General features: G+C 36.1%; 1 protein-coding gene across 7 annotated transcripts in view; it reads right to left on the bottom strand.

Annotated features, from left to right (window-relative positions):
* Nucleotides 1-5603: 5603 nt before the first annotated feature.
* Nucleotides 5604-19427, bottom strand: part of TRMT1L (tRNA methyltransferase 1 like) — a 36730-nt gene continuing 22906 nt past the window's right edge. For 2 of the 7 annotated variants that reach the window (XM_029230170.1, XM_029230174.1), the window contains 5 exons: nucleotides 12729-12807; nucleotides 10622-10788; nucleotides 9893-9955; nucleotides 7423-7549; nucleotides 5604-7319 (listed from right to left, as the gene is read on the bottom strand). In XM_029230170.1, the coding sequence (XP_029086003.1) occupies nucleotides 7067-7319; nucleotides 7423-7549; nucleotides 9893-9955; nucleotides 10622-10788; nucleotides 12729-12807 (689 nt within the window). In that variant the 3' untranslated portion in view covers nucleotides 5604-7066. Of the gene's footprint in view, nucleotides 7320-7422; nucleotides 7550-9459; nucleotides 9536-9892; nucleotides 9956-10528; nucleotides 10789-12728; nucleotides 12808-19427 lie in introns of those variants that run through there. The other 5 variants (XR_003794577.1, XM_029230171.1, XM_029230172.1 and 2 more) reach the window with 5 other exon arrangements.

Genomic DNA, 19427 nt, shown 5'->3' with positions numbered 1-19427 from the left:
GCCCGTGCTCCACAACAAGAGAAGCCACCACAATGAGAAACCTGCGCACTACAGCAAGGAGTAGCATCCGCTCGCCACAACTAGAGAAAGCCCATGCACAGCAATGAAGACCCAACGCAGCCAAAAGTAAAATAATTTAAAAAAAAACCCTAGTCTCCCGGTTTGTCCCACCCTCCCCTTCCCCCCTCAGATGTCCACATGTCTGTTCTCTATGTCTAAGTCTCTATTCCTGCTCTGCAAATAGGTTCATCTGTACTATTTTTCTAGGTTCCATATATATGTGTTAATATATGATACTTGTTTATCTCTTTCTGGCTTACTTCGCTATGTATGACAGACTCTAGGTCCATCCACATCTCTACAAATGATCCAATTTTGTTCGTTTTAATGGTTGAGTAATAGTCCATGATATATATGTACCACATCATCTTTATCCATTCCTCTGTCGTTGGACATTTAGGTTGTTTCCGTGTCCTGGCTATTGTAAGTAGTGCTGCAGTGAACATTGGGGTACATGTGTCCTTTTGAATTACGGTTTTCTCAGTGTATATGCCCAGTAGTGGGATTGCTGGGTCATGTGGTAGTTCTATTTTTAGTTTTTTAAGGAACCTCCATACTGTTCTCCACAGTGGCTGTATCAATTTACATTCCCACCAATAGTGCAAAAAAGTTCCCTTTTCTCCAGTATTTATTGTTTGTAGATTTTTTGATGATGGCCATTCTGACCAGTGTGAGGTGATACCTCATTGTAGTTTTGATTTGCATTTCTCTAATAATTAGTGATGTTGAGCATCTTTTCACATGCCTCTTGGCCATCTGTATGTCTTTGATGAAATGTCTATTTAGGTCTTCGGCCCATTTTTTGATTGGTTGTTTGTTTTCTTGATACTGAGCTCCATGAGCCCTTTGTATATTTTGGAGATTAATCCTTTGTCAGTTGCTTCGTTTGCAAATATTTTCTCCCATTCTGAGGTTTGTCTTTTCATCTTGTTTATGGTTTCCTTTGCTGTGCAAAAGCTTTTAAGTTTAGTTAGGTCCCATTTGTTTATTTTTGTTTTTATTTTCATTACTCTAGGAGGTGGGTCAAAAAGGTCTTGCTGTGGTTTATGTCAAAGAATGTTTTTCCTCTGTTTTCCTCTAAGTTTTATAGTGTCTGGTCTTACATTTAGGTCTTTATACTTAATAGATTGTATATCTTTTTTTTTTTTTTTTTTGCGGTACGCGGGCCTTTCACTGTTGTGGCCTCTCCCATTGCGGAGCACAGGCTCCGGATGCGCAGGCTCAGTGGCCATGGCTCACGGGCCCAGCCGCTTGGCGGCATGTGGGATCTTCCTGGACCGGGGCACGAACCCGTGTCCTCTGCATCGGCAGGCAGACTCTCAATCACTGCGCCACCAGGGAAGCCCTCCTTTTTATATATTACTGAATTCAGTTTGCTAATATTTTATTGAGGATTTTTGCATCTGTATTCATCAAAGTTATGGCCTGTAATTTCATTTTTCGGCAGTGTCCTCTTCTGGTTTGGGTTTCAGGGTCATGGTGTCCTTGTAGAATGAACTTGGGAATGTTCAATTTTTTGGAGTAGTTTGTGAAGGATAGGTATTAGCTCCTCTTTATATGTTTGGTAGATTCTCCTGTGAAGCGGTCCAGTCCTGGACTTCTGTTTGCTGGGAGTATTTTTAAATTGAAAATTCAGTTTCACTACTAGTGATTAGTCTGCTCAGATTGTCTATTTCTTCCTGATTCAGTCTTGGAACGTAGTATGTTTCTAGAAATTTGTCCATTTCTTCTAGATTGTCCAGTTTGTTGGCATATTGCTGTTTATAGTATTCTTTTATGATTTTTTTGTATCTCTGTGGTATCAGCTGTTATTTTTTGTTTCATTTCTTATTTTGTTTATTTGGGTCCTCTCTTTTTCTTGATGAGCCTGGCTAAAGGTTTATCAGTTTTGTTTATCTTTTCAAAGAACCAGCTCTTGGTTTCACTGATCTTTTCTGTTGTTTTTGTTTTGTTTGGTCTCCATTTTATTTCCTTTCTGATCTTTATTTCCTTCCTTCTCTGCTGACTTTGGACTTTTTTTGTTCTTCTTTTTCTAACTCCTTTAGGTGGAAGGTTATGCTCTTTCTTTGTGATTTTTCTTGTTTCCTGAGGTAGGTCTGTATTGCTATAAACTTCGTATTAGAACTGCTTTTGCTGTATCCCATAGATTTTGTCTAAGGGATTTTCTGATTTCCTCTTTGATTTCTTCATTGAGCTCCCCCACCCCCAGTAGCATGTTGTTTAGTCTCCATATGTTTGTGTTTTTCCCATTTTTCTTCCTGCAATTGATTTCTAGTTCCATATGGTTGGGAAAAATGCTTGATATATACTTTCTGTCTTCTTAAAGTTGTTGGGACTTGTTTTGTGGCCTAGCATGTGACCTGTCCTGGAGAATGTTCCATTGCACATGAAAAGAATGTATTCTACTCTTTTGGGATGGAATGTACTGTAGATATCTGTTAAGTCCAACTGGTCTGTTCGGTCATTTAAGACCACTGTTGCCTTATTGATTTTCTGTCTGGATGATCTTTCCATTGATGTAAGTGGGGTGTTGAAGTCCCCTACTATTACTGTGTTATTGTCAGTTTCTCCCTTTGTGTCTGTTAGTATTTGCTTTATATATTTAGCTGCTCCTGTTTTGGGAGCGTATGTTAACCAGTGTAATATCTTTTTGTATTGGTCCCTTTATCATTATATAATGCCCTTCTTTGTTTTTTGTTACAGCCTTTGCTTTAAATTCTGTTTTGTCTGGTATGAGTATTGCTACCGCCACTTTCTTGTCGTTTCCATTTTCATGAAATATTTTTTCATACCCTCACTTTCAGTCTTTGTGTGTCTTTAGCTCTGAAGTGAGTCTCTTGTAGGCAGCATATCAGCCACCCTGTGTCTTTTGATTGGAGCATTTAGTCCATTGACATTAAAGTAATTATTGTTAGGTATATACTTACTGCCATTTTATTACTTGTTTTCTGGTTATTTTTGTTATTTTCTTCCCTGCTCTTTAGTTTCTTCTCTTGTGGTTTGATGATTTTCTTTAGTGGTATGTTTGTGTTCCTTTCTCTCTTGTTTTTGTGTATCTATTGTAGGTTTTTGATTTGTGGTTACCATGGGGTTCAAATATGTTGACCTATATCTCTTTGTTTTAAATAGTAGTCCTTTAAGTTCAAACACATTCTGAAAAGATCTATTTTTTTTTACTACCTTCCCCTACACTTTGTATTTCTTATATTTTACATCTTCATGTTTATCCCTTTACTGGGATATTAAGTATCCCAGTATCAAGTATCAAGTTATAATTGATTTTATAATTTTTTTGTTTTTTAGTCTTTGTACTAGCTTATTTAAGTGGTTGATACTCAGCTTTTACTACATATTCTCCTTTACTAGTGGGATTTTCCTTTCCTATAGATAATTCCTTCTTGTTATAGCCTTTTCTTTTCCACTTAGAGAAGACCCTTTAACATTTTATTTTAGGGTTGACTTAGTATTGATGAATTCTTTCAGCTTTTGCTTGTCTGAGAAATTCTTTATCTTGCCTTCAATTCTAAATGATAATCTTGCTGGGTAGAGTATCCTAGGTTGCGGGTTTTTCCCTTTCATCACTTTAAATATATCATGCCACTCCCTTCTGGCCTGTGGTTTCTGAAGGAAAATCAGCTGATAGCTTTATGGGGGTTCCCTGGTGTATGACTGTTTTTCTCTTGCTGCCTTTAGAATTCTTTTAACTTTTGCCATTTTTAATTTTGATATATCTTGTTGTGGGTCTCTTTGGATTCATCTTGTTTGGAACTCTTTTTGCTTCCTGTATCTGGGTATCTGTTTCCTTCAGGCTTTGGAAGTTTTCAGCCATAATTTCATTAGTACATTTTTGACCCCTGTCTCTCTTCTCCTTCTGGGACCCCTATAATGTGAATGTTGGTACACATGATGTTACCCCAGAGATTCCCTAAACTGTTTTTTTGTTTGTTTGTTTAGTTTTTCTTTTTGCTCTTCTCATTGGGTAATTTTCATTAATCTATCTTCCCAGATCACTTATGTGTTCTGTATCACCTAGTCTGCTGTTCATTCCTTTTAGTTTGTTTTTCATTTCAGTTATTGTGTTCTTCAATTCTGACTGGTTCTTTTTTATATTTTCTAGTTCCTTTTAAAAATTCTCACTGTATTCATCTATTCCTTTCCCTAATTCAGTTAGCATGCTTATTACTAATGCTTTGAATTCTTTATCTGGTAAATTGTTTATTTCTGTTTCATTAGTCCACCCCCCACCCCCAGCCATTTTCTCTTGCTCTTTCAATTGAGACAGATGCCTCTCTCCTTATTTGGCTTGTCTTTCTCTGTCCCTATGAAATTAGGTGTGACAGTTACCTATGGCATTCTTGAAGGGGTCCTTATGTGGGAGTGCCTCTATATAGTCTGCATGTTCTTTGGTGGGAGAGCTGTATCTGACATAAACACAGGTCACATCTTTCTTCAGTGTGTGCTGGCAGCTATCACCTTGGTGGGAGGTGGGGCTGGAGATGGAGGGGCTAGGGCTGGAGTCAGGTGTGAGGCAGGGCTTCCCATGTTCTCAGTGGCCTATCAGGGGTGGGGTCAGGTCCCATGCTGGAGCAGAAGCCCTGAGGGTCAGGTCTAAGCTGACTTGGTTACCTTTAAGTGTGTGCTTTTGCCCCTCCCAGCACTGTCACCCTCACACCAGAGGGGAGCAGTGCTGCAGCAAGAGGTGCAGAAATGGGTATTCAGCGAGGGTCAAGGGTTGAGGTGCTGGCTATGGCAGTCTGGCCTGTCAGAGATCGGGAGTGCCTCTGCTGCACTGCCTGTGCAATTGCCAGTAATGGCTGCCCCCCCCTCCCTGTTAAGACAGCCCTTAGGGTTTGAGCTGCCTTGGCATCTTATGGCCAGCTGAGCTTTTTCCTTGGTTGTGGCAACCCTTGTTCCAATGTGAAGATGTGAGGCAAGCAGTGCTGGAGTATCTGCTCAGCTCAGGTTGGGGGGTATACCAGAGCGTTCACAGGAAAGGAGTCAGCCACTCGAGAGGTTTCAATTTCAATCTCCCTTTCCACCCAGCTTTGAGAGCAGGTGAGTATCCACGTGCTCATGAGTGGACCGCAGCCTTCCCACAGCCCACCTGTTAGTCTCACTGGCCCTCCAACCAGCCAAGGGGGCTCATCTTCCCTTTGTTGGACCCCAGGGCTGAGGCATCCAATATGTGGCTTGAACCACTCACCCTGCAGGGAGGGCCTTTGCCCATGTAATCTCCCTTTTCCTCTAAGTCCCCTCCCAGGGTCACAGGTCCCAACCTGATTGCTTGTTTTCCCTTCTTACCCGTTTCTGTGTGAATCTTTCTTACAGCTTTGGTTGTACAGGAGTCTTTCTGACAGTTTCCAGTTTTCAGTGAGAATTGTTGCACATGTAGATGTATTTTTGAAGTGTTTGTAGGGGGAGGTGAGTTCCACATCCTCCTCCTCCTTCACCTCGATTCCTCTCCCCATACACATATATTGTAAATAATCAGATGGTTTGTCTTACGGATTTATAGTAATTTTTCTTAAGTATACAAAAAATAGTAATAACTTTTATTTCTTTTTGTGCTCTTTTGTGAGTTATAATTTTAACTGGCAGGAATAATAAAGGTTTTTTTTTTTTTTTTTTTAATAAAGGTTTTTTTTAATGGTCATTATAGAGACTAATTTGCACTTCACCTGTTCCTTTATTTTACTAAAATTCTATTAATTGGAGACAAGAAAAAGCATCCTTCTAGGACTATGCTGTAATAACACAAAGAGATTTTCTTTTATTTCCTCTAAGTTAATATTCTATGTTGATGCAACCTAGACTACCTGAATTTCTATATATGTCATGGGAATGCTTACATGGTGTATTTAAACCTTTCAGTTGTTACTCTCCCTCAGTTCTCAAGCTTACTGCTTGTAAAAAGTTACTTCCTCTAACAAGGTAAATATGTATTAAATCCTTGAGACAGAAATCTAAATTTTTGGTATATCTTTTCATCCAAAGTCTTACATTCAAATGAAGCAAGAACAATATTTATTAATGGAAATGAGATTTTTTTCCAACTAATTTTCATAGTCATGTTAGCCTGAGCTACTTGTACAAAAAATTAGCACATACACACACCAAAACACAAGCAAAACAACAAAAAAACCAAACCACCCCCCAAAAAACAAGAAAATCCTCACTTCAGAAAGTCATAAGGTGACAAGTTTTACTCCTGAGAGGTAGGCAACCAAGCAAATGAATATTGTACGTGCATTAACTGAGGCACTTGAGATCACCCAGTTTATTTAATTCGTAACAAAATCTCTCTTCAGAATTTAGTGCCTGTGAACAATCTCTATAAGAACAGTGGTCTCAATTTACTTTAACAAAATCTTACTCTGAAGTTTAGTCATGTAGACCTTAAACTTATAAGAAAATGTATTTCTATCTCAGGCAATTAATTTCTCAAAAGCTAGTAATGAAAGATCAGTGTGGGTAGAGATATGATTTCTTGAAATTGGGAATATATTTTAGCTTGTATTTGTGAAAAAATATATTAGTGACCTGAAAGGACATTGTTCCTCCTATTCTATTTAGGGTCATTTTAATAAAAGGCTCTGGCTTCATCTTATACACTACAAACAGAAAAACATAAACATCATGAATCAGTTTAAGTAGAGATGTGATTAAGTATAGTAAAGGATGGCTTCCATAACATAAATAAAATTCCAAACACTTTGCATGTGAAAAATTTCTGAGTATTAAACAGTAGGGTGATCTCAGTCACAAACTTGGCCTTCACATGAAATGTTTTCATTAAAATTTTAAGTTTTCTTTAAAATAATAAAAACTTGGAAAGCATAGCTCCCAAACCAGCTAAGTTAGAAACTGCTAATTTTCTGAATGAAAACAGCACTGTTTTTTTTTATTTTTACACAACTGAATTGAAAGAATAGAAAAAGCACTACAGTTGATATAGAGAACTATTAGGCCATCAACACAGACATCTGGGAACAAACTTCTTTTACATTTACCATCTTCTGCAGCCACTTGCTTCTGCTTTGTCATTCACTGACATTTCAACCGTGTCAGCTACTGTATCTTCGGACGCTGGTTGGACGTGGCCCTCTGACTGTCCTCCAGTGTAGGTGGGGGTGCTGTACTTTAAAAGGATAGATTTAAACTGTATTAGAGGTGCATCTGTACGGACACCCATCGGGTCAAAATGAGTTCGGCTTACTCGAAAGCCTGCTTGAGAAAGACAGCACAAAAACTTTTTTAACCTGGAACAAGGAAAGGAAAAAAATGAGGTTCTTGTACTTTTATTTAAATCACAATGTCATTAAAATATTAAATATATACACTGTCATTCACTGACTGTCTTACTTTGGCATATTCATTCCTTTAATGCTGTGTCTATGGATGTTGTAATAAAAGGGAGGATGTTCAGTATTCACATCAGTCTTTTGCCTCTTGGCTAAATTTGTGGTGGTTTCGTTACTTCTTCTCTTTCCTGAAACATACATATATAAACACAGAAAGTTAGCATTCTTTTAAAAATTACAGCCGAATACTTTTATAACTACATACTGTCTTCGAGTATAAATCCTCTGACACACACCATTTCAACCTATCTATCTAATCTTAATTCTAGATAGCTTTTATTGTAAGAAGAAGATATATATTCTTGATACTTTTCACTATCCTTCACCCATATAATTTTAATATTTAACTGTTTGCTGAATCAGAACTTCTTTTCTACCTTCTTCAATTTTAAGCCTCAAGTCTATTTCCACCTTCTGTAGAAAGCCATTTATGAATTCTGGGCCAGTCATCCCATACTACACTACTCAGAGTTTAAGTTCTGTCATTTTTTGTTTTCCTTGTTTCACATATTTAGGTCTTTTATGTGTATATATCCTTTCTTCCCAAATTATATTCTAAGTTCCTAGGAATAATGTCCTATTTCTATACTTGTATTCTCTACTGAATGCCAATACAGTTGATCCTTGAACAATGCAGGTTTGAATTGTGTGGGTCCACTTCAACATGGATATTTTTTAATAGTAAAAACCACAGTACTACATTGTCCATGGTTGGTTGAATCTGTGGATGAAGGGCTGACTCTGAGTTATACATGGATTAACCCTGGGGTTGTTCAAGGGTCAACTGTATTTGATATACAGTAGGTCTTCAATGAACACAAAACAAAACCAACACAAAATCAGTCTCAAGGGCTTGGATACAGGAATTTAAAAAGGTATAATGTATGATCTCATTGCCTACTTCTTACCACAGTACTTAGCCTTTACATTTTAAGTGAAAGGCAGCTAGCAAGTTAAGTTTCTAGCAATGTATCCTTCCGAAAATCACAAAAGGAAGACAATTGAGATATCCAAGTTACTATGAGATTTTTTCTGAATGTTCAACTCAATTATTTCTACAAGGATGTTATTATGGCCAAATTTTAAATTTTTATGAAAACTAACATTCACTTAAGCAAAAGTATTCAGAAGCAAAATTTGATGCATGAAAAAGATAAACTGCATTCAAAGATAAATATAAATTATTGTTGAACTGTTGCCTCATGACTCCCCCATTAAATCAAATAATTAAAACTTGATTATACTCTCACATTAAATCTAAGAAGATTTAGGAAAATCTGAGACTAAAAATCCGATACCAAACCTTAATAATTACTACCATCAGCAGTACATGGATTTTTTTTTGCCTGATATTTTCTATCATGGAAGATTCTGTATGTTGATACACTAGTTTAGAATAATCATATAATTTCAGAGCTATAAAAGAACCTAAAGAGATTAGTCTAATTTCCTTAATTTATACATGAGAAAGGTTCAGAGATTTAAAATATTTTTAAAACTTATGTTTTACCTTATTCTAAAAAGGTTTTATGACAACTCTTTTGAAGGTGGGGGACCTGGCTGAGGTTATACAACAAATGACACAAAGAAGTAGAATGATGCTCTTAAATCTAATGTGCTTCACAGTATACCATAATGCCTTTTTCTTCCTCCAACAGAGAAATTAAGGAGAATAAATCATTTAAGTGATTAGAATCTTCGCAAATTAGTTGAAGATGCCAAATGAACATGAGTGTTGGCAAGAGTATGCAGTAATTACTAAACTAAGCTATTAGGAGGAGTTGAAATTTTCTTGTCTTTGAAGATCAACACTAAAATGTTGAGCAACTAATACAAAATTATAGCTTGTAATTATAGTCCTCTGTTCTTTCAGTCTTAACACTGTGTTTTCTTTTTACCTGTATACAAAACACATTTAGAATCTAACATTGTCTTTTAAAAACTTTAGACATTAAGGCACTGACATTATAAATCTTAACACCCTTTTGGTATGAATTTGCAGTGTCTAATATAAGTAAATTTTAAAGTATGCACATACCCCAAATTGTAAGAAAGGCCACGTAATAAATTCTTATGGCCAGAGTATAGGGTCTTCTGGTTAATCAACGGAATTCCTATAAATCATATGTTGATGAGAAAGTTTATAAGAATTAGAATAAAATTTAATCTTTATAACCTTTATCAAATATAATTTGATCTAATTTTGGTTCATATGGTTCTTTAAGATCTTATAGCTCTTGCAAGGGGATCACCATATTAGAGATGTGAACAAAGTACACATTAATAGAAACCTTGAACTGTGCAAATGCCAGATAAACAAGGTTTATTATAATTTTGTTGTTGGTGTAATATGAAAATGCATTTTGAAGTACGCTACCAAAGCAATCTCTTCCTTTCCAGTTATCCTTCTGCTATGTGCCCTTTTGCACAGACACATACATACATATATATGCACACATATACATACATACCTTGTGCAATGTAATTATCTGTTGTGGTATCATCTGTAGTTTTAATAAATACACCATATTCTTCTTAAATAAAAACAAATGGAAATGATAAAATATTTTACAGAATAACAGTAAGCAACAATTCGAAGTTTAAATAAAAGCTTACTTAATTCTGTGCACACTGCTTTTATGAATATGAGATTCTGTGACCAACACAGGCTACAAGAATTCATTTTTTAACCCTTTAATAAGAGCTGCTTCTTGTAATGACTCATGACAATGCTAGGATGTCTAACAAGCCCACCCTTATATCAATAGCCAGATAAAACAAAGGAGAAAAAACTTAGCTTTACTGAGTGATAAATGTAAAGCTAGCGTCCATGTCTTAATGGATATTACAGAATTTTTGGCCACACTATTCTCAGAGTGATCTCAGAATTCTTTCTAGAAAGCGGATGTAGGGTAATAAAATCACAACAGCCTTTTAGTTCTTTTAATCTACTAAAATTTTAAAAATACATCTGTCTTAACAAAATCATTATTTATTTCATGCCCCTAATATAAACCTGAAGAAAACTATGCAATTAAAAAAAAAAGTTAACCGGATTATGATTAGACTCATTAGGATTTACTTAAAGCACACAACTTATAATTATACTGCTTTTGATTATAACATCAAATAAAGATAAAAAGATGGAATATTTCTGATAACCAATTTGTAAGCTAGTAAATTAGTGTTCAGTTAGTCACCTTGCTTGTTGAGATTTGAAGGTGCATGAACTGAAAACTGACTTTGAGGAGTACACTCTGACTCAAAGATTAATGTCTTTATTAGGGTCTGAATGTCATCTAAACCATAGTGAAGAGATTCAAATAGCATTCTTTTGAGGAATCCAGTATTGAAAAGGGAACTTGACCTGAAAAAAAGAACATAGAATTGGGTTTGAGAAATGTTTTCTTTAAAAAAAATAAGTCTTCATAATTTAACAAGTAAGATAATTTGCCCACACCTTTTATCATGTCAGTTCTCTAAGCTAGTGGGATTAGTCAAGGATATTTTATTCACATATGTCAACAAGAATTTATTGAGCCCTCATAAGGTGTATAAGTCTTGTGGTACATAGAGGTGTAAGATATACCAAAGTATAAAATTCAGTGTTTACCTTATGAAAGCTTATAAATCTAGACAGAATCTAGACAGGGACATAGTGTAAGGCAGAGGTTTTCACAATGCATATTCCAGTAATAGTAGACCTTAATTCCAGTGTATATATGGTGGGACAGGGTGAGATACATGAGAATTACGTATGCTGGTGGTGATGTAGTTAAGAAATGGCCCAGGGCTGAGTCTGATATGCTTCCCATTTAATTTGAGAGTCACAGGTATAATGGACAGAATATCAGTTCCAAGTCAGATAAACTTGAATTCCTGTCCTCGCTCCACCACTCACTAGCTATGAAATCTTGAATAACTACTGCTTTTGAGTCTCACATTCCTCATCATAATATGGAAAATAAAACCTCTGACAGACTTGTTATGGGAATTAAATGAGATAGTAGTACACTTACAATCCCTAGTACAAAGTATATCCTCAAGGAAGAGAAGCTATTAAGGTTAACAAATTATGAAAGGATACGTGATTTTAAGTGTCAAATGAGTGATCAATATAAGATTTACTAAAAGACAATTTAAAGATTATTTTGGGTTTAAACACTTAAGGAGAAACTTCAAAGAGGATGTATAATTTAAACTGGAGGTGGGGAAGGGGTAAGAGCCTGGATGAGTGTAAAGACATGAACAATGGCTTTAAGTGAGAAAATCTTAAGTCACGATTTAGACCTCAGTTTTGGAGGTCAGAAAACCTGAGTTCTGGCTCTGCCTGTGCTACTAACTAAATTTTAGGGGGTCAGTTTTAGCCAGCACTTAAATACACTGTGCCATAGTTTTCTCATCTGTAAAATGAGGGAGGAGTTGGGCTAGGAGATCTTTCTGGATCCAGCAACCTGTTGTTCTTAATTTCCCTAGTTCCAAGATCAGTGAGTAGGATCAATGTGTGATGTAAGTAAGAGAGTACTAGAAGGTAAGGCTGGCCAGGTCATTCTTAATCTACAAGTATTTAACTGAAATGAAGATAAAATAATGGGTATCAGCACAAATATGTTTACTATTAGGTTAATTTTTAGGCTTAGTAGATGGCCAAACCTTGGCCTGGTAAAGTAACGAGGTTGAAGTTTGCAGTGATTCTTGTCACAATGCTGTCAGGAATCTCAAATTTCTACAAGAATCTCTAGTAACAGACGCTTATGGGAAGGTTTCTGAGTAAAAGCAATTCAACTTTAAGGCATTAAAAACACAATAACTAGTTACTACGGACGCAAAAGCACACATACATTAAACATCGGCAGCTGCATCCTGTCTAAACAGCTTTACCTGTCGCAAAAGCAGACGTTTACTTTCACATGCCCTTATTACTTAAAACCAATTCCTCAAAGATCTTTTATTAATATATTAGTTGACTGGTCTATAAAAGTGACACTTTACAATCACACCCTACTTCTATAGTTATTAACTGAAAAAAACCTCATTCTTACTATGCAGAAATAAATTATTTGCAGATCAGCTAGCCTTCTCTTTGATCCTACTGCATCTTAGCCCTGTCACGAACTTGGAAGAATAACGGTATAGAAAAATCTGAAAACAAAACACCTCAGGTTCATAGGGGGAAAAGAATCATAATTATTTTCCTATACTTAAAAAAAAATTGAACCTTAATTTGCTTGTCTTTTACCACACATAATCAAAAGTAAACAATCAATACACATATCAGTTTTGAATATATTATGCTTAGGCACATACCATAGAGGTCCAAGTTCTATTGCTGTCTTTCCAGGCATGCTTCCATGACAGTTACAGGGTAGCTGTCTATATGGGTTTTCTGTGAAAAGATAATAAAAAGAGAAGTCAAAGGGGAAATGACAATGTAAACAGTAGTAAATATTAACAGTAATTTGCAGCTACAATATACTGAGGATCTACTATGTGCCAGGTATTGTGCTAAGTATTTTATATGCATTAAAAGTTTAATCCTTACAACTCTCTGAAGTAGGTACTGTTAAGATCTCAGTTGTATAGATCAGAGGATTAAAGCTTAAGAAAGATGTAGAAATCCACATCAAACGACTTATTAGAGCATAGCTTTTAGTCAGTATACTACCTGAAATAATTTAAGTAGGAGCAAGTCTTGTAAATTCCACAAGATATCCATATTAAATCAACTGATTGGGGTATAATTTACACACAGTAAAATGTATACATTTTATGTGAAAAGGTTGATGAGCTTTAACAAATGTATATACCCTGGTAACTAACATCCCATCAAAATAAAGACATTTCTTATAAGTTAACTCTTCTGTAACTGGGAAGAAAATGAATTACTCTATTCCCTAGGCTCGATGCATATTCAGCCCCAAAAATCTAGGCTAGAAGAAACTAATTCAGTTTAAAGAGCAATGAGGGGCCTGATGTAATCACAAGGTGACTGGGGAGGTACGAGAGCTATTCTTAGTTTCCAAAAAAGGGTGATATTCTACCATGGACTTTTCAGTTCACTTCAGACCCAGAATAGTCATTTTAAATCAGACTCTCTCTGAGTTCCCCCAGGCCAATCCTGGGTTGATCATTCACTTTCTTGGAATGGCCTGATCTGATCAGTGGGTCCTAGATATATCCAGAACCCAGGATTATGGTGGTAGGGACATGGGTCTATAACCTCTTGCTATCTGATATCACTCTGTCATTCAATGCAATTAAATGGCAAAATGCACAGTTGTAAAATCTTGTATTTACTTAAAGGCTTCCTTCATTGTTCGTTCCTAGGTCTACCTTTCAGCCTTAAAAGAAGGTGTGGTTATCACTGACCTTAGCTTTGTTGAGAATGATGTTCCTCAGTTATTATATTAATATATTCAAGAAGTTCTCCCTGAAACCGTTAAATAACTAAACTACAAATACTACAGGCAGGGTTACTGAAATTAGGGCGATCGATTTATAGTTACGGTTCTGTCAGTCACACCAACTTACCGCCGACAGCACAGACATAAATTTGTATTAGTCAGTTTGTTTCCTGATGCATTTTGCAAAATGCTCCCATCATATAAACCTATATCTTTTTTCAAGCCCCTCACCTAGGATTTCTCAGTGCCTGGTCAGCATCAGCATCTTGAGGGATCAGGGCTATCATTTCAAGTTACCAGTAGCAAAAAATGAAGGGGTAAAAAAAGAAAACTAGTATTTCTATGTCACTGGTAAAACAGGCTATGAAGGTAATTCCAGATAAGGAATTCAAACATATTTAGAGACTTTTATTTAAATGCAATGGACTGAACACATACTTTATCTCTGCTGTTTCTTAAAGCACTATTAAAATGAGAACAAAGGAATAAAATTCAAACCCCAAGGATAAATAAAATGGTAAAGGAGATGACAAAAGATGATGAGAGATGTCAATAAAATTTTAGAAGTGGGAAGGACATACACAAGGGGATTTAGCAGGTCAGAGAAAGCTAAAGCCTAAGCCTGAAATGGGTAGAAGGGCTACCAATAAACAGCAAGCCCACTGGTGTGGGGGACCTGGAAAGGCTTGAGAATTGAAGGTATTGATGGTCTCTGAAGATGGGAATAGGGTGGTACCACAAAAAAAAAAGGCCTCTTTTAAAATTTTAAGACTTATGGATCTTCTCTAATACCAACAGTTAGGCTTCTGCATCTTCCCCATCCCAAAAGAGGAAGTTAATCTTGGGTGAGGCTGAACCACAGAGAATCTGGGACCAGGGACATTAGTCACAGTTAAGAGTGAGGAGACATATGAAAAGAAAGGGACTAAGTAAAAGTCTGTACAAATGTTAAGACCTTCCGGTCTCCTTCTTCAACATGGTTCCTAGAAAGCTGATAGAAGACTGCAAGATTCCTCTGTAGAAATACTTACCAATCCAAGAGAAGAGAGACACACACACACACACACACACACACACACACACACACACTTACTGACTGACTGACTGGCATTTGGGGGTTCTTGTAGTGAAAAGGCAGACTGCGTTCTCATTACAGTAAAGTCTATCTGTTTATAAGCCCTGCCGCAAGTACTTCCACATAACTTTTCAGCATGGAAAACTAAAGACCACTAGACATTTGAGATATACTATGACAGAGAACAAAATTACAAAAGAGAGAAATAGGAAAGAGAACTAAAACAAAATAATGGCAACAATACAAAAATAAGCAAAACAAAAATCCTATCCTCCCCTAAAATATAAAATATACCCAACTATAATCAATAGTCTTAGGTAAGATTAGATTTTACATCTCTGAAACAAGAATAGGATACTACTAAAAGGGGGCAATGAAAAAATATGAAATAACTCTTGGAAATAAACCAAGTATGACAGAAATTTAAGCAGGAAAGTTGGAAAATAAAACTCAAGGAAATCTATAAAGTAGAACTAAATGCCAAATAAATTAATAGTAGAGATACAAAAAAATTAGAGAATTAATCTAGAAGTTCCATCATATAACTAAAATGAGTTCCAGGAAGAGAGAAGAAAATTATCAAAGAAATAATAGAAAAAAATTTACCAGAACTGAAGAACTCAAGTTTAAGGGCTCACAGATTGTCCAGCACATTGAATTTAAAAAGATGAATTCACACACAAAATGAAGTTATTTTAGAATACTGGGTTAAGAAGAGATATTTTAGGAGCGCTCAGAGACAAAAACACAAAGGACCATATATATAAGAACAATAGCAGACTTGTCAATATTGGAGGCTAAGAGACAATGGAATAATATCTTAAACATTCTGAGGAAAAACGATTTCCAACCTAGGCTTCTATACTTGGCCATGCAATCCTTCTCAGGAAGCTATGGGAAAAAGTGTAGTTTCAAAAGGCAAAAGTAAAGAAGGAAAAGTGGAAAATACTAAGATTTAAGATATAGGAAATTCGTCAGAAGGAGAAAGCCAAAGAAAATTTCCAGTATGATGGTCTAAAAGGAAGCCCTAGGGCAACAGCTCTCAGAAGACCTAGAAAACAACCCAAACTAGAGCAAGAGGACTGTCTCCAAGGGAATGAAATGAAACCCAAAGATTACTTGATGTTCTTAACCAAAATCATAGGAACACTGAAATTGGATTATGGATTATGAAAAGTATATATACACAAAAGGTGACAAATACATAGTAATTATTAATTCCAGAGTAAGCAAAGAGTTGTATAAAAAAAGAAATGTTATTACAGCATATTAACTGGTTCATCTGTGTTGTAGCAGCCTTCTAAGATAGATAGGCAGCAATGATTCCTGTCTCTGGCATTCATACCCTTCTATAATCCCTTCCTCTTGAATGTGAGATCACTGGATCTAGAGACTCATTTCTAGTGACTAGAATATGGCAATATTCTCTCTTTTTCTCTTTCCTTCTCTTCCTTTCTCTCTCTGGTTCTTGCTTAATCCTTCCGACGAAGTGAGCTGCTATGCTGTGAGTATGAAGAGGACTGCATGACAAGCAGTAACCATGTGAATGAGCTTTTAAGCAGATCCTTCCTCAGTCAGGCCTTGATGATTGCAGCCCTGGCCAACACCTTGACTGTGTCCTTGTGAGAGACCCTCAGCTACTGGACCCAACTGAACCATACCCAGATTCTTGACTCAGAGAAACTATGAGATAATAGAAAGTTGTTTCAAGCCACTAAGTTTTGGAGTAATTTGTTACACAGTAATACATAACCAATATGACTTGTGAACAATATTTTTATATTTATAAAAATATAAACACTGAATATTGATTAAGCCAACCCTGGAGAGGAGAACTACATGCATGTGACTGGGCTGGCTTGAGATGCAGAATACTCTTCTTCCATGAAAGGAAGTTACAGGCAGTATAAGCATGCTACTTAGAAATAGGGAAGACACTAAACATTAAAGACTTTAAATATTAGAAGAAACAGCTATGAGGTTTTGGCTGTTGACTTTAGGGAGTGGGGCAGATATCATTATTTTATTAATAAGACTTATGGAATGACTTGACTTTTTAAATTATGTATTACAAATTGATAAACATAAAAAATTCTAAGTGACCTTTTTTGAAAGACATAATCATTTACACTCTGCAAGTCCTGTATGATTACAAACAAAATGCAGACAATAAATCATATTGCTTTATAGCAATTTATTAAGTAAAAAATCCTTTAAAATGTTTAATTAGGGGGAGGGGGAGGGATGGATTGGGAGTTTGGCGTTAGTAGTTGCAAACTATTACATTTAGAATGGATAAACAACAAGGTCCTACTGTATAGCACAGGGAACTATATCCAATCCCCTGGGATAGACCATAATGGAAAAGAATATAAAAAAGAATGTATATATGTGTATAACTGAGTCACTTTGCTGTACAGCAAAAATAAACATAACACTGTAAATCAACTATATGTCAATTAAAAAATATTAAAAAAAAGAAAAACCACTGTAGTAACAGTCCAAAATTATACAGCAACATGAAGCACTTCTGATGGAGAGGGAAAGATGTTAGGTTTTTATGGATTCAGGATCAAATCTGAACAGAGTGTATTTGAGTTTAGTTACTTGTCGATACTGTAAAACACACATGGTGAGATATGAAAGGATAATAAACTCCATGTAAGAAAGAATTGATTCATAATTTTAAGGGCAGGAACACTGTCAGTAACACCGGGGTATGAGGTAAAAAACACAGATTCTTTTTTATTGAGGGAACTCACATTACTGATACCCTTTTAAACACTGAAGAGGTCTGTTATTTCTTACATAAAGGAAAACTGAATTAGGAAAAAACAGAAAAGAAACCATAGGGCACTAAACCAATTATCCAGGAGGACCAAAACTTTCCAAAGTTTCATCAAAGATATTTATGAAATCTATATTTTAAAAAGCCAGAGTGGATTCTGTAACTCCTCTGATTGTGTTGCATTGAAACCAAGATTAGGATGGTGGACTGAGCATTTAAACCTGTCTTCTCTTCTTATTCCAAATCTCTAGAAATGATAGAAAATATATTTTTATGATAAATTCCTAAATAGCGCTGGAAAATAAGATGAGCCATCACACATCCCAAATCATTCAGTGCTTTCTGAAAGCCTACAAGCTGTGAGATCATACTACTGGAAGGAAACCACACTGGGGAGAATAGCTATTAAAGGCAGAAATAGCCTAGGGGCTATATGAACCTAAAAAGCAAGGATGAATGGCACTAGAGTAGCTCTAGGACAACTGTTAAAGGGATTGGTTAGAAAACTACTTGAAGCAGCTTACGATTATATAACTCCTCTAATCCATGATTAGTAATTACAGAAGATATTTGTCTTCAGTTTGAAGTGATAAAGGTTTAGGTTGGAGAAGCAAGATAGTGCCCCAAACTTGATAAAAAACAATTATCTAGGGCCCTAAGAAGCTCTGAATTCCAAGTAGGGTAAACACAGAGAGACTCACTCAGACACATCATAATCAAACTGCTGAAAGCTACACAGAAAATCTTGAAAGCAGTAAGAGAAAAATAACTTATCAAGTATGAGGGAACAACAATACAATTAATGGGGACTTCCCTGGTGGTGCAGTGGTTAAGAATCCGCCTGCCAAAGCAGGGGACATGGGTTTGAGCCCTGGTCTGGGAAGATCCCACATGCCGCGGAACAGCTAAGCCCGTGCGCCATAACTACTGAACCTCACTCTAGAGCCCACGAGTCACAACTACTGAAGCCCACGTACCACAACTACTGAAGCCTGCGTGTCTAGAGCCCGTGCTCTGCAACAAGAGAAGCCACTGCAATGAGAAGCCCGCGCACCACAACGAAGAGTAAACCCCGCTCGCTGCAACTAGAGAAAGCCCACGCACAGCAGCGAAGACCCAATGCAGCCATAGATAAATAAATTAATTAAAAACAAAAAAAACCAATTAATGGCTGACTTTTAATCAGAAATAATAGAGGCCAGAAGGCACTGGAATGACATAGTTGAAGTGCTGAGAGGAAAAAAAAAGAACTATTAACCAATAATTCTACGTCCAGCAAAACTATCCTTCAAAAAAGAAGGTGAAATAAAGACATTCTCAGGTAAACAAAAACTAGGAGAATTTGTTGTAGCAGACTCACCCTATAAGAAATACTAAAGGGGGTTTTTCAGGTTGAAAGGAAATTTTACAGAGTAATTTGAATCCAAAGGAAGGAATAAAGAGTACTGGAAAGGTAATTATGTGGGTAACAATGAAAGATATGTGTGTGTGTCTCTTTTCTTAATTTTCTTTTAAACTCATAAGATTTAAAAAATAATACTGTATTATTGGATTGGGTCTGTAGATGTAATTAACATATGACAAAAATAGCACAGGAGGTGAGAGAAAAATAGAATTATATTAGAGCGAAGTTGCCACATTTTGCCAGTCTTAAGTCAGTATTAACCTGAGGTAGATCAAGATAAGTTAAAGGTATATATTATAATCCCTGGAGAAACCATTAAGAAGATAACTGGAGA

The sequence above is a fragment of the Monodon monoceros genome, unplaced genomic scaffold, assembly GCF_005190385.1.
Source record: "Monodon monoceros isolate NGI ecotype Baffin Bay Population unplaced genomic scaffold, NGI_Narwhal_1 Super_Scaffold_18, whole genome shotgun sequence".
NCBI classification, from domain to species: Eukaryota; Metazoa; Chordata; class Mammalia; order Artiodactyla; family Monodontidae; genus Monodon; species Monodon monoceros.
The sequence above is the reverse complement of the archived record's forward strand: the minus strand, read 5'-3'. Positions and strand labels throughout refer to the sequence as shown.